General features: G+C 44.9%; 2 protein-coding genes across 6 annotated transcripts; one reads left to right on the forward strand and one right to left on the reverse strand.

The window, feature by feature from the left end:
* The first annotated feature begins 779 nt into the window (after positions 1 to 779).
* On the forward strand, positions 780 to 8,824 carry LOC5514635 (tryptophanase). Of its 5 annotated transcripts, none has more exons than XM_032384282.2 (6): positions 780 to 1,351; positions 4,420 to 5,017; positions 6,609 to 6,693; positions 6,876 to 7,077; positions 7,480 to 7,727; positions 8,326 to 8,824. In XM_032384282.2, exons 2-6 carry the CDS (start codon positions 4,423 to 4,425, stop codon positions 8,558 to 8,560), a joined length of 1,365 nt encoding a protein of 454 aa, XP_032240173.2. In that variant the 5' UTR covers positions 780 to 1,351; positions 4,420 to 4,422; the 3' UTR covers positions 8,561 to 8,824. The 5 variants fall into 5 exon arrangements, with proteins under 5 accessions (XP_032240173.2, XP_048584661.1, XP_032240171.2 ...); XM_048728704.1 differs by having other exon boundaries at positions 908 to 1,300; positions 6,426 to 6,693; XM_032384280.2 differs by having other exon boundaries at positions 918 to 1,351; positions 6,426 to 6,693.
* A 1,564-nt stretch (positions 8,825 to 10,388) lies between these two features.
* On the reverse strand, positions 10,389 to 13,551 carry LOC5514636 (Golgi-associated plant pathogenesis-related protein 1). Its single transcript, XM_001634767.3, has 4 exons — positions 13,378 to 13,551; positions 12,090 to 12,148; positions 11,717 to 11,947; positions 10,389 to 11,047 (listed from the first exon to the last, which is right to left on the reverse strand). The coding sequence occupies exons 1-4, from the start codon at positions 13,430 to 13,432 to the stop codon at positions 10,691 to 10,693; spliced, it is 702 nt and encodes a 233-aa protein (XP_001634817.2). The 5' UTR covers positions 13,433 to 13,551; the 3' UTR covers positions 10,389 to 10,690.
* Between the last annotated feature and the right edge of the window lie 136 nt (positions 13,552 to 13,687).

Raw genomic sequence — 13,687 nt, forward strand, 5'->3', positions numbered from 1 at the left:
GATATGAAGAGACGGAAGGAGAGGGTATAACTGCGCAAAAATGGCTCTTACACTATATAATATTAGTAAGCAACTGCTATAAAAATAACCCGAGCTCACCCCTCCCCCTATCCCTGGGATGTGCACATAAAACCTCAACCACCAAATTTTAATTATTAAAACTGATAATTTAAATATATAATGATGTCGAAGATCGAGGTCCGTCTGAATCGTCTACCAGTACATGAGAAGTGTCCCGCGCAGCAGTCGTTTGTGTCTGTAACGCTTTCTGTGTGTCACGCTTTGTGTCGGTAACGCTTTCTGTGTGTCACGCTTTGTGTCGGTAACGCTTTCTGTGTGTCACGCTTTGTGTCGGTAACCCTTCTGTGTGTCACGCTTTGTGTCGGTAACGCTTCTGTGTGTCACGCTTTCTGTGTGTCACGCTTTGTGTCGGTAACGCTTTCTGTGTGTCACGCTTTGTGTCGGGAACGCTTTATGTGTGTCACGCTTTGTGTCGGTAACGCTTTCTGTGTGTCACGCTATGTGTCGGTAACGCTTTCTGTGTGTTACGCTTTGTGTCGGTAACGCTTCTGTGTGTCTCGCTTTGTGTCGGTAACGCTTCTGTGTCACGCTTTTTGTGTGTCACGCTTTGTGTCGGTAACGCTTTCTGTGTGTCATGCTATGTGTCGGTAACGCTTTCTGTGTGTCACGCTTTGTGTCGGTAACCCTTCTGTGTGTCACGCTTTGTGTCGGTAACGCTTCTGTGTGTCACGCTTCCCACAATGCACGGCCGCGCGGGAGACTAGAACATGAGCGTGAAAGCACATGAAGTCAAAGAAGATACAGAATATAACCAATTTCAGGTTGTTGACCGGTGGGGATAGCCAGGGCCGATATGGCTTCTGCACCGCTACATGGTCGGTCCTTAGTGGATAAATTCTCACCCTGTTATGGACACTAGTTTAATTCACTGGACCACGAGGCATTTTTATGCTTTATACAAACTCCCAGCGGATGCTTCCCAGCGGATGTTATTGATAAAATCTAAATATCTTTGATCAGCGTGGCAGATGATCGGATGATTGGATAAGAACTTGGGCTCACAGTGACGTCGATTTGCATATTCATCTTAATTACATCCCTTTTTGTCCTTTCGTTTTGTAACATCTGCTCTATAATTGCGTCTGATCTTTTAATTATGATCGAAAATCTGCTTAGCTCGTTACTTGTCTATTAGAGACCCCGCCAAGCGTTTGCCGAAAGGTTAGATCTAGGAAGGCAACAAACCAGCCGTAACAGGGCACATGGGTGCAGTTTTCCTGTGAGTACAGTTATCCCATAACGTATTACTACGAGGACAGGCACTGTAACGGTAAGCTATCAAGAAGGCACTTAAGAGCTCTTTATGTCAACGCTCATTAGTTCGAGAAACCTGCTTTAGAAATCAAAATCATTGCTGCGCAGTTTCGTCCTTTCTCTCTGGTGTCCATGGATGGACCGGACGACCAAATTGAGTTGTAATGCTTCCCGCCACTAGAATAGTACCACGAATTATGCGTATAATACAGCACGTGTAACTGATTTAAAATACTTTTTTCTTTTTTTCAATATGCCAATTCATTCAATTCATAAAAGAAGTATTTTATTTTGCCAGGTAATATGGCAATATGCATCGCCCGCTCAAAAGCCTTTTTCTAGTGCTAATAACCTCGGGAAATTAAATTACAAAAGTAATTTAACGCCATTATGTTGGTTGACATAAATCTCGTACTAACAGTGGTTCAATTATTTCAAAAGATAAAAATAGCCTAGTTTTAATAAAGCTATAAAACCATATTTACTTTGTTCTACAAACACCCTGTTGAAGAAGCAAAATTGTATGAGGTTTTATAGTAGGCAACTAAACTTATAAGAGTAATACTGTAATCCAGAACTTTCCATTTTCTATTGATTTACAATGTGACAAGGGATAAAATTTGTCTCTTGTTTCTTACGTTCCGTGATCCCATCCTTGAATTTGTCTCTTGTTCTTACATCCCTTAATTAGTTTGGATCCTAAATGATCACATTTGAATAGTTCGTCCTGAACTTAAAATGCCCAGTGAATCAGTTTTCCATAGATGCATTCAGTATGCGCACAAGATTTTGTTTATTTTGACGGCTGTCCTACGGTGGGATAAAGACAACATAACCTTTTTCACGTTTTTGTTTGCTACGTAAAAAGAAACACCAGACTAAATTTCAACAATTGTCCTCTTTTGTCTTTTTTTGTATACCACTTCTTAGTTTGGTAACGGATTGTTACAGGATGCCATCCGAGTATATAATCTTAAATTCTGAAGGCAGGATACACAACCCGCCGATATCCGTTCGAAGGACACCTACTCTTGTCTATTTTTTTTTATCAAATTAAAAACAAACCAATGAAATTGCCCGTATGAATTGCAACCGCACGTGAAAAGATGTTCACTTTGTTGAAGACTTGCCGCTTAATTGAAGTAGGCAATAGCTACTTTGGGACGAGGTTTTTCGGGTGCTTCATTGACGTAGCACTGTGTTAAATTTATTGTAAGTATTGAAGAGTCGGTTGTTCGAAGGGTGATGACCACGGTGAACGCTGTGCTTTCGCTAGTCTTTCGATAGTATAATACTATCCCCCAAATCGGATGCGGCACTGGTGAAAAAATCATCTACGTCCGTATTTTGAGGAGAATAGGGCCGTTATTTGTGGTTACCACCCACAACAGACGGTCCCGCGAACACGAGAACGTCCCAAGATAAGGCCTGAGAAATGTGCCGAGCAATCCGTTAGTTGTATTATTATACAATCTTTGTGCGATTGCGCAAAGGAAGGAAGTATACAAAAAAAAAACAATTACATCTCACTTTCACATACTCTGATAATGCTCTCTGAATTCTGCGTGTGCAAACAGTAATTTGATCTGATGGTCGTCTATCGTTTAGCACGTAGCTGGATTACTGCCCATCGTATTATCGGGGAAACGTTTGTTTTGCTTTTGATCAGTGAATCATCATAGGCCGACTAAGTATGCATCTATGGAATTCACGTCTTGCTACACATGTGGGACACGTGGAAGTTGCAGAACTAAAGTAAACTTATGAGAATCCTGCGCTTTTTTCTTTTCTTTATCTTCTGTTTTAATCGTCGGCGGCTATTTGACAAGTTGCGCATATAGTTTGAACATGGAATATCCCGTGGTCGAAATAGCCCCTCTAAATTCCAGCTATTCTTGATTGAAAATGCCTTACTACTATCGCATACTAATTTGTCTTAAATCCTTTAGGGAAGTTTAAGATTCTGCCAAACAATCTGACCGATAGTTTTGTAATGCCATAGAATTGAATCTTTGTGCTATACTGTATATTAGAAAGTATATGGTTTTAATCGAGATGATTCGATTATATCTATAGATCTATAGATCTATATAACGGGTGTGGTATTTGCACTTGGTGACCTGATTGCGGACCCTAATTACAAATTAGTTGATAAACTATTGTGACGACAACGTTTAACTATTGCCACTAGCGAACAAGAGAGGTCGCGACAACGTGAGTCCGAGCGGTGAAACAACACTCCATAAGAAATGTCATCTTAATACCTTAAAACTCTGTTCCTCGCTTCTCTCTTCGGTGTCTTCAGCTAATTCTGCTAACTCTGTTACAAAGGTCTCCTTTTATGTCTTTTGTGATGTTGTCTTTAATGATGTTATCACATAATGTCACACACGTACACAGAACTGATTGTAGCATGCCAGGAATTGTAACACCCGCACGCGATTCCTTAGAGTACCACGGACTAGCTAGTTGTTATCGTTCCAGGAGGCGACAACCACCCGTGAGGCACATGCGTTGCCATTGTAATAACTAGTTATTTGTATCCAAGCGCAGTGGAGGGTATATTGCCCTTACGCTATCCATACTGCTGCAGTGCGAGACGCATCGCTATAACACCCATCGACGTTTTTCAGAACGGTAAAAGAAAAAAAAGCCTCCCAGTACTTTCCCAAGGCTATTCACGCGGCGACTCCCCGACGCTTTTGTGAAAAAACATGGGGATTACCGCTGGTCATAGCAATGTTTTGCCACACAATGTTTCCGAAGCGAGCAAGGTTGAATACGCGGAGCATGATTTAGTAAATGTATAGCCAGCTCTCATTCGGGTTTATTTCGGAGATGGTTCGTTTTCGAATATTGGGTATCCAATCCTTTACATGCGCCACAGGATTCCCAATATTCGAAGAATGAACCCGAATGAGAGCAGACGGCTGGCAGGCTTGTAAAGGCATCAAAGAACTCTTATATTGGCCCTATAGGATATCGGATAGCCAGTCGAATGAACAGCGCTGCAAATCATTCTCTGCAACAACATTTAGTACTAATTACTGTACCTAATGCTGTGAATATCTATTCCTCTTTCAGGGTATGTTTGCCAAGATGGAGAACTATCAGTCAGACCTAAAGACGAACTTTGAACCATTTCGCATCAAATCGGTGGAGACAATAAAACTGACATCACGGGAGGAAAGATTGCAATACCTGGCCGAAGCAAGCTACAACCCGTTCAAGGTAAAATCGGACCACATCACAATCGACCTTTTGACAGACTCAGGGACCGGCGCAATGAGCTCACATCAATGGTCCGCTCTGATGCTTGGAGACGAGGCGTACGCTGGTTCTAGAAGCTTCCACAAGTTTGAGGAAGTCGTCAAAAAGATCTATGGTTACCGTCACGTGATACCAACTCACCAAGGCCGGGCCGCTGAGCGCATCCTCTTCAAGTGCATGCTGGAACAGGGTGATATCGTTCCTAACAATGCCCACTTTGACACCACTCGTGCTAACGTGGAGGCGGTGGGAGCGGTCGCAATAAATCTGCCTGTACCAGAGGCTCTTGATCCGCAACACGCGTCTCTTTTCAAAGGGAACATGGACGTACAGAAGCTCAGCAAACTGCTGACCAGCGAAAAGAGAAAGAAAGTGAAGATGGTGATTATTACCATCACGAACAACGCCCTAGGTAAGGTTGAGTCACCATTCACATCACAAACAACGCCCACGAAGAAAATGTTATCCCAAGGTAGACATTGGGAGGGTGCGCACACAGGGGGGTGGGGAGGGTGCGCACACAAGGGGGTGCGGGAGGGTGCGCACACAGGGGGGTGGGGAGGGTGCGCACACAGGAGGGTGGGGGAGGGTGCCTTCACAGGAGGGTGGGGAGGGTGCGCACACAGGGGGGTGCGGGAGGGTGCGCACAAAGGGTGGGTGCGGGATGGTGCGCACACAGGGGGGTGGGGAGGGTGCGCACACAGGGGGGTGCGGGAGGGTGCGTACACAGAGGGGTGCGGGAGGGTGCGTACACAAAGGGGTGCAGGAGGGTGCGCACACAGGGGGGTGCGGGAGGGTGCGCACACAGGGGAGTGGGGAGAGTGCGCACACAGGGGGGTGCGGGAGGGTGCGCACACAGGGGGGTGCGGGAGGGTGCGCACACAGGGGAGTGGGGGAGGGTGCGCACACAGGGGGGGTGGGGAGAGTGCGCACACAGGGGGGTGGGGAGGGTGCGTACACAGAGGGGTGCGGGAGGTTGCGTACACAAAGGGGTGCGGGAGGGTGCGCACACAGGGGAGTGGGGAGAGTGCGCACACAGGGGGGTGCGGGAGGGTGCGCACACAGGGGGGTGCGGGAGGGTGCGCACACAGGGGAGTGGGGGAGGGTGCGCACACAGGGGGGTAGGGAGGGTGCGCACACAGGGGGGTGGGGAGGGTGCGCACACAGGGGGGGGCGGGGAGGGTGCGCACACAGGGGGGTGGGGGAGAGTGCGCACACAGGGGGGTGGGGAGAGTGCGCACACAGGGGGGGTGCGGGAGGGTGCGTACACAGAGGGGTGCGGGAGGGTGCGCACACAGGGGGGGTGGGGAGGGTGCGCACACAGGGGGGTGGGGAGAGTGCGCACACAGGGGGGTGCGGGAGGGTGCGTACACAGAGGGGTGCGGGAGAGTGCGCACACAGGGGGTGGGGGAGGGTGCGCACACAGGGGGGTGGGGAGGGTGCGCACACAGGGGGTGCGGGAGGGTGCGCACACAGGGGGGGTGGGGAGGGTGCGCATACAGGGAGGTGGGGAGGGTGCGCACACAGGAGGGTTGGGAGGGTGCGCACACAGGGGGGGTGGGGAGGGTGCACACACAGGGGGGTGGGGAGGGTGCGCGCACAGGGGGATAGGGATGGTGCGCACACAGGGGGGTGGGGAGGGTGTGCACACAGGGGGGTGGGGAGGGTGTGCACACAGTGGGGTGGGGAGGGTGCGCACACAGGGGGCTGGGGAGGGTGCGCGCACCCCTCATCCTTGGTAGGTATGTATGTGTAATATATGTAACTCTCTGGCTTTTTAGCCAAACAATTGAACAGTTAGGGACGTATTTTTGCCTCAGGGGGTTCACCAGTGAGCATGTCGAATATCAGGGCCGTATCCAAGCTTTGTCGCGCGCACGGCGTTCCCATGTATTTTGACGCGTGCCGCTTTGCCGAGAACGCTTGGTTCATCAAAACAAACGAGACAGGATACGAGAACAAAACACCTCTGGAAATAGCGCAAGAAATGTTTTCACACGCAGATGGTTGCACCATGTCAGCCAAGAAGAACGGTCTGGCAAATATCGGCGGGTTTATCACACTCAACAATGACGAGATCGCCGATAAGTAAGTTAGATTTGCTCCATTTATAAACCTTTCCAATGTTTTACCCGCCTTCTCCTTCATGCCCCTATAACATAATCTCAATTCTCCCCTTTCCCTCGTCAGATGATGCATGTTCTCTATTCCATCGGCTCTCTCGTTATGCCCCTATAACATGCTCCCATTTCTCTCCTCTCTCTCATCAGATGCTGTATGGAGCTTGTTATCTCTGAGGGCTTCGTCACATACGGAGGCCTTGCAGGACGCGATCTCGAGGCTATTGCGGTCGGCCTGGATGAGATACTGGACGCGTCTTACCTCAGATACCAAATCAACCAGGTTCAGTACTTGGCCGATATGCTACAGCAGCGAGGAGTACCTGTACTCACCCCACCCGGAGGGCACGCTGTACGTCATCTTGCCACCCCCCCCCCCCCCCACCCCCCTCCATCCTCCCACTCTGACTTAAGCTCTGTAATAAATACACCGTAGCACATTATTCCTTTATTACATATATGTTTTATGTTGTTATCCTACCCGTCATTTTGAAAACTTCTTGAACCGCTACAGCTGCGTTGCAGCCGTAGATATGATCTCCCCTTATTTACGTGTGAGACCCAGACTACAAATCCTAAAGCTGCATTCGCACGCCTAGTCCAACATTATGCAAGCGCACCTCACACCGATTTATCAAGAAAGTGTAGCATCATATATGTAATCGTGCTGGTGCGGAAAAGATATAGTATATGTAGTGATAATAGTTAGTAGTGATTATTAATGCTTTTCGACTGATATAATCTATTCCACAAGGTCTACATCGATGCAGGAGCGATGCTCCCGCACATCCCAACAGAGCAATTCCCGGCTTGGGCGCTCAACTGCTCACTGTACATCGAGGGGGGTATCAGAGGGGGAGAGCTAGGTGGAGTCATGCACGGTGATCAAGCCAATGATCACGACAATGACACACCCGACGGGGAGGGGGAAGGGGTGGAGTGCCGACCTGAGCTGGTCCGACTTGCGATTCCAAGAAGAACCTATACTGAATCGCATTTGAGGTAAAAGACCTATTTAGAGCATTATTCACTCATTATTTACTTCATTATACACTCTTTTTTTTTACAAATTTAAATTTAAGAGCGCCTTAAGGGCATCTTCAGCCTTAACATGCTCCAGAGATAAAAGGGCCCCAGCCTCAACTGAAAAAAAAATAACAGTAAAATAACTTCCCAAAATCAGACGATGGAAAGGAGTGCTTTGTTACACAAATATTTGCTAGGATAACGGAATGGTAGCTGACGGAGAGCGAAATGTCGTGATTCTAAATAAACGTATCTACATAAGGGGACGAAAGCATCACTGACGCTGGCCCATGGTACTACCACTTGTGTCAGTACAAACTAACTAAAACATATTCACAGTTTTAGCTCCCTTTTTCCATGAGCTTATCTTTACTGGCGTGACGTGGGCTTCTTTTTACTGGCGTGACGTGGGCTTCTTTTTACTGGCGTGACGTGGGCTTCTTTTTTACTGGCGTGACGTGGGCTTCTTTTTACTGGCGTGACGTAGGCTTCTTTTTACTGGCGTGACGTGGGCTTATCTCTACTGGCGTGACGTAGGCTTATCTTCACTGGCGTGACGTTTCGTCTTTTCTAGGTACGTCGCGGACGTCTTCGGACACATCTACAAGCATCGTCACGTGATGACAGGCTATCGGATCACGTGGGCTGCCAAGGTGTTACGTCATTTTACTGCACGCCTCGAGCCTATTGCGAGCGAAAAGGTCCGGGGCAAAAATCACATGACTGAGGCGGCTCAACTAAAGCACAATATTGTGATACAAAATGGGGCTGTGATTGAGGGAATGGAGAACGGTTTCACATTAGACTAATCTAGCCCTACACATCTGTAAATATCATTATGGGTGAGGGCGCAGTCCTAAAGGTTCTTCCTACAAGTTGATAAACGAGCGCACTTGGTCTCCTTTAACGAAATATATCCAGTTATATGATTTTATGTGTCAATGACACCATACGCTACAAGAGGATGACGACGATTCTATGTATCCATAGTATAAGACTATTTCATAAATGATTATATATACTCTTTATTATAATATGAAAATGAATAAAGAAATAAAGCCTTATCTTGCTGAGTGAGCGAATTGTCATCCACAGAGGGGCGGGATGGAGTGTAGAGACCATGAAAAAGAGGTCTTGCAGCACGAGATGACACGAATAAGATGAGTCCTACCTTTAGCAATCGGACTAGTTTACCGGGAATTCATCGGACTAGTTTACCGGGAATTCATGATATTTTATTATCATGATTAAAAAATCAAATCTATTTAAAAATCAAATATATTAAAAAATCAAATATATTAAAAAAACAAATATATTTAAAAATCAAATATATTTAAAAATCAAATATATTTAAAAATCAAATATATTTAAAAATCAAATGTATTAAAAAATCAAATGTATTTAAAAATCAAATATATTTAAGAATCAAATATATTTAAGAATCAAATATGTTTGAAAATCAAATATATTTAAAAATCAAATATATTTAAAAATCAAATATATTTAAAAATCAAATATATTTAAAAATCAAATATATTTAAAAATCAAATATATTTAAAAATCAAATATATTTAAAAATCAAATATATTTAAAAATCAAATATATTTAAAAATCAAATATATTAAAAAATCAAATATATTTAAAAATCAAATATATTTAAAAATCAAATATATTTAATATTTTCAATATTCATTCAGGGTAGGGTTCTAGGGGGACTGGGCCGAGCGCCCCCCCTCTCCCCCCCCCCCCCTCCATTTTCAGATATTTGGCTTAAAAATAAAAAGAAATCTAAGGAGATCCACAGAAGAACAATGAATCCTTCCCTTCCCGAGGAGTCTAGAGCTGCATCACGGGCAACCATGGACAGCTGTTTCGTCCTTATTAGGACTCGTCAGAATGGCATAGCCGGTTTGCCTCAGTTAAACTTCATCGGCAAAAAAACTGCAGGGCTACTTCGACTCGAACGAAGTGCTTTAAACCACAGCTCAGATCCATGTGGGATCTAGAGCTGCGACCGGGCTAGCGTGATGCAGCTCTAGATCCCACATGGATCTGAGCTGTGGTTTAAAGCACTTTGTTCGAGTCGAAGTCGCCCTGCAGTTTTTTTGCCGATGAAGTTTAACTGAGGCAAACCGGCTATGCCATTCTGACGAGTCCTAATAAGGAGGAAACAGCTGTCCATGGTTGCCGAACTGCACGGGTAATAGACTGTGCTAGCGTCCCGTCTTGGCCCGACTGGTGCCAATGTGTGTATGCTAGTGTGCTTCTAAAGTTCATATTTATGTATACATACTCGCAAGGATAGTTTGGCTATCCGACGGAGTTTTAGACTAGCAAAGGTCGCATGCGTGATCCGCACAATTGGCATCACGCTAGCCCGGTCGCAGTTCTAGATCCCACATGGATCTGAGCTGTGGTTTAAAGCACTTCGTTCGAGTCGAAGTCGCCCTGCAGTTTTTTTGCCGATGAAGTTTAACTGAGGCAAACCGGCTATGCCATGCTGACGAGTCCTAATAAGGACGAAACAGCTGTCCATGGTTGCCGAACTGCACGGGTAATAGACTGTGCTAGCGTCCCGTCTTGGCCCGACTGGTGCCAATGTGTGTATGCTAGTGTGCTTCTAAAGTTCCTTTCTTGAAACCTGCTGGCTTCGGCACCACCTGTCCATCTGCACTCTTAGTCACGTGTTGAGTCACGTGTATGGTACTGGCTGGAAAGTCTACTTGCCGCCGATGACGAGATCCCCTCTGGGTCATATCAAGCTCGTTAAATTCCTAAATTTATCAACCAGCAATATTGAAGTGAACAAAAATTCCTGCAAGTTTGCGTACGCCGACGTATATAGTAGTTCTAGGGCGATGAAATAAAAATGATCGAGGCAGTATATCCCAAATGGCATATAAATTGACCGAGCGGGCTAGAGAAACAATAGTTTTCAGTCAATGACTTAAAACACTCAAAATAGTAAAAACACTGAGCACCCAGATAGAGATTTGCCATCTGACAGCGGAAGCAATCACGTCAGGCTTCGTGGTGTTTCCGCCCATCCACGTTCCATTGGTGGGCATTGTACCATTGGTCGGCGCTAATGTCGAGGGCCAGAGACACGGAGCTTGCGTGACAGGTTTGTCGTAATGCGTGTCACACAACGGTAAACCAACAATCTTTGGAAGAACGTTGTCACGGAAGCGACCTTGTATATTACCGATTGGCCTGTATTTAAAGACGACTTTCGCTCTTCCTGTTTGGCTAAGGGCGTGGGCTGCGCCGAGTTCCTCTGTCGAGTTCCACACCATCTATTAAAAAATCCTTCATTTTAGGTGAATACATCGAAAGTGCGAGAGCTGCACGTTTTAATGGGACTAGGGGTGATTTCGTTCTGTTGGGGTTGGGAGGTGGCCCCATTGAAGGGGTTTGGGGGTAAAAGGAGTTGGGGGAGATGGTGAACGTTCAAGGAGATATATGGAGCGGGGCGGGGGATGGGGGGCTAGGTTGTGGTGGGAATTGATGTTGCTAAGGGGACTGACTACGATAACCTAGAACAGAATAGCACAGAAGATTAAAATTTACACTAGGGGTTTATACGGGTAGTACTGAAGAAAGACCGTATGTCATTTACGGGTGGAAAGCGTCCGCATGGAAAGCGCCAAAATATACAGTTAAAGCCGCATTGTCACCAGTTCACTTCCGGAGGTCCGACGCAAACCTCAACCGTTAAAAGACAAAAGAATCTATTAGAATACGAGATATTTAACATGCCATCCGCTCTAAATTATCAATCACATTCTCGAAGAAACTTGCAATATACACACTGCTTTCAATATTTTGAAATATTTTTCGCGTTTTCCGTTAAAAATAATCGGAGATTGTAACGTAATCGACCGGAAGTAAACTGAGTGACAATGCGGCTTTAAGAACTCAGGCACCTTGGAACTGAAATCTCCAAATAAACCATGTTTTCATACCACAGTGAAGTGTCCAGTGTAATATGAATAGCCTGGGGAATTGTAGTTGTACTGCGTCTCTTCGTTGTACACGAACTTCACAGATCTCTCGCCTAACTTTGGGCCAGGATTTCCTGGCCATGCAACCACAGAAGAACTCCCGTCATTGCCAAATGAGTCTTTAGCAGCAAGCTCATCCGCGTACACCTGGGCCTGTCTTTGTAAGTCGTTCGACCATACCAGGGGACCTGCCTAAAAATGTCGTAAAAAGTCTATAACCCCCTCCATACAAGGGTTTGCCTGCTAGGGAACATATAAAAGCATACTATAGCTAGGATTATCTATTATCTAATGTACCTAGTCCATTTTATGCTGAGCTAGCACTTCCACTTACTTGGTGAAGTCTGCGGTAGTAGTTGTGCCAATACAAGCACTGGTCTTTGAATGAAAGCTCTAGAAAAAGGAAAAAAATCACATATATTCAAAGTATTGCAGTATTGATGGATTTCGGAAAATGGTTTCCGCGATTGACTAGATTGATTTGATAGATTTCGATGAGATTTTGATTTTGATGGGAGATCCCTTTGTTTCATGTAATTATATTCATGAGAGCTTTATGTCAACGTTGCTTCAGAATTCCATATTAATCGGCCTAGAAGATTTCTGTCTCTGAACTCTTCAAGAAGGTCATCTCTGGTTTGTCGAAGTTTGTTTAGCGCGATTTTTTTTCTGATTTTCTACATAATACCGCCTCCCAGGCACTCATAAGTTTTCCCACGAGGGAGTTTTGCATTTAATCAAGAGTTTTAATTTGTTTTTCTGTTTTTGTTTGCTTTGCTGCTTTGCGCATGCGCAAATATCTCTACAAATATGTCAAAACTTTCTCACCCTAGATAACAAACATTTCGCAAATAACTAGATTACATGTTTGCTTACAAAACTTTTTGCGAAACTAGGGCTTAATATTAAATCTATCTTTTCTTTTCACTACAAACACTATCTCGCGAGAGAGCTCTTGGGGATACTCAAAACAGGATAAAGGTATTTCTATAATCACGGTATGGTATCGATTACTCAAAAAGATATGTTGATCGTTTTCAGTTGTCTTGTTGATTTTAAACATATTAATCAGTAGACCAAATAAAATAACATTTCTTTCCCTCTGGTCACTCTTATTTTTTCTCTCTAATTCTCTTGATCTGTATTCACTATTTTTAGCATTTGATGCATTTCAAAAACATTGATTTGATGAGAAAATGCCATGACGGCGGCTGTCTTTTTTCATTATCCGCGACGCAAACACTTCTTCGTATACTTTGCCAATACATGTACATAACCATGATAACCAGGACCCTGATCTGAAGAGGAGCATTACAGTTCTACTAAATGGCTAGAAACATCCTATAAATATATTTTTCACTGCGATCCTGCATATCCTCGCTTTTCCCGCATCTCTCTAGATTTTGACAATGACTTTTCTAGCTGACCATACATTATGCGCAAAAACTCAATTAATATCTCTAACAGCCCTTTTCTAGTTTTCTCGGTGAATTATTTTCAGAGTGTTGACGTTGGATGAAGTAAGCTGCCAGTTTTTAACCACTCTGAATCTCACATATTAAACCACTAAACAAACTACATAGACAAAAGACGGCACACTCGTTCAACGTGCCTTCACTTACCTGCTTTTGCAGCAAATGCACTACACAACAGAGCTACGATGCACCAAATTTTCATGGTGGTCGACGGTGGACGGTAGTTGAGTTTCACAGGACCATGCCCAGACAAGAACTGACCTCGGCCAGCGCCCGAGGACTCGTTATGGTGTCATGGCTAAGCCTTGTTTGCTTTGGCTCCACGTTATCGTTTCGTCAATAAAGATAAAAGATCGTGTCATGACTGGCATTCGTAGCCATGATTCTATTGTCTGGAAGGTTTTTAAAAGGAACGTTTTGCGCTATCGATATTTGTGCTTACGTTTAATAGAACAGA

Source organism: Nematostella vectensis, chromosome 6 (genome assembly GCF_932526225.1).
Source record: "Nematostella vectensis chromosome 6, jaNemVect1.1, whole genome shotgun sequence".
Taxonomy (NCBI): domain Eukaryota; kingdom Metazoa; phylum Cnidaria; class Anthozoa; order Actiniaria; family Edwardsiidae; genus Nematostella; species Nematostella vectensis.

What these genes read in the sequence shown, in the direction of transcription:
- LOC5514635 (XM_048728704.1), top strand. Translation starts at nt 4,423, where the DNA reads ATGTTTGCCAAGATGGAGAACTATCAGTCAGACCTAAAGACGAACTTT. An exon ending in AATGACGAGATCGCCGATAA is followed by an intron (nt 6,694 to 6,875) that starts GTAAGTTAGATT and finishes CTCTCTCATCAG; the next exon opens with ATGCTGTATGGAGCTTGTTA. An exon ending in CCCCACCCGGAGGGCACGCT is followed by an intron (nt 7,078 to 7,479) that starts GTACGTCATCTT and finishes CTATTCCACAAG; the next exon opens with GTCTACATCGATGCAGGAGC.
- LOC5514636 (XM_001634767.3), bottom strand. Translation starts at nt 13,432, where the DNA reads ATGAAAATTTGGTGCATCGTAGCTCTGTTGTGTAGTGCATTTGCTGCA. An exon ending in ACTACCGCAGACTTCACCAA is followed by an intron (nt 11,948 to 12,089) that starts GTAAGTGGAAGT and finishes CGACATTTTTAG; the next exon opens with GCAGGTCCCCTGGTATGGTC. An exon ending in ACACTGGACACTTCACTGTG is followed by an intron (nt 11,048 to 11,716) that starts GTATGAAAACAT and finishes ATTTTTTAATAG; the next exon opens with ATGGTGTGGAACTCGACAGA.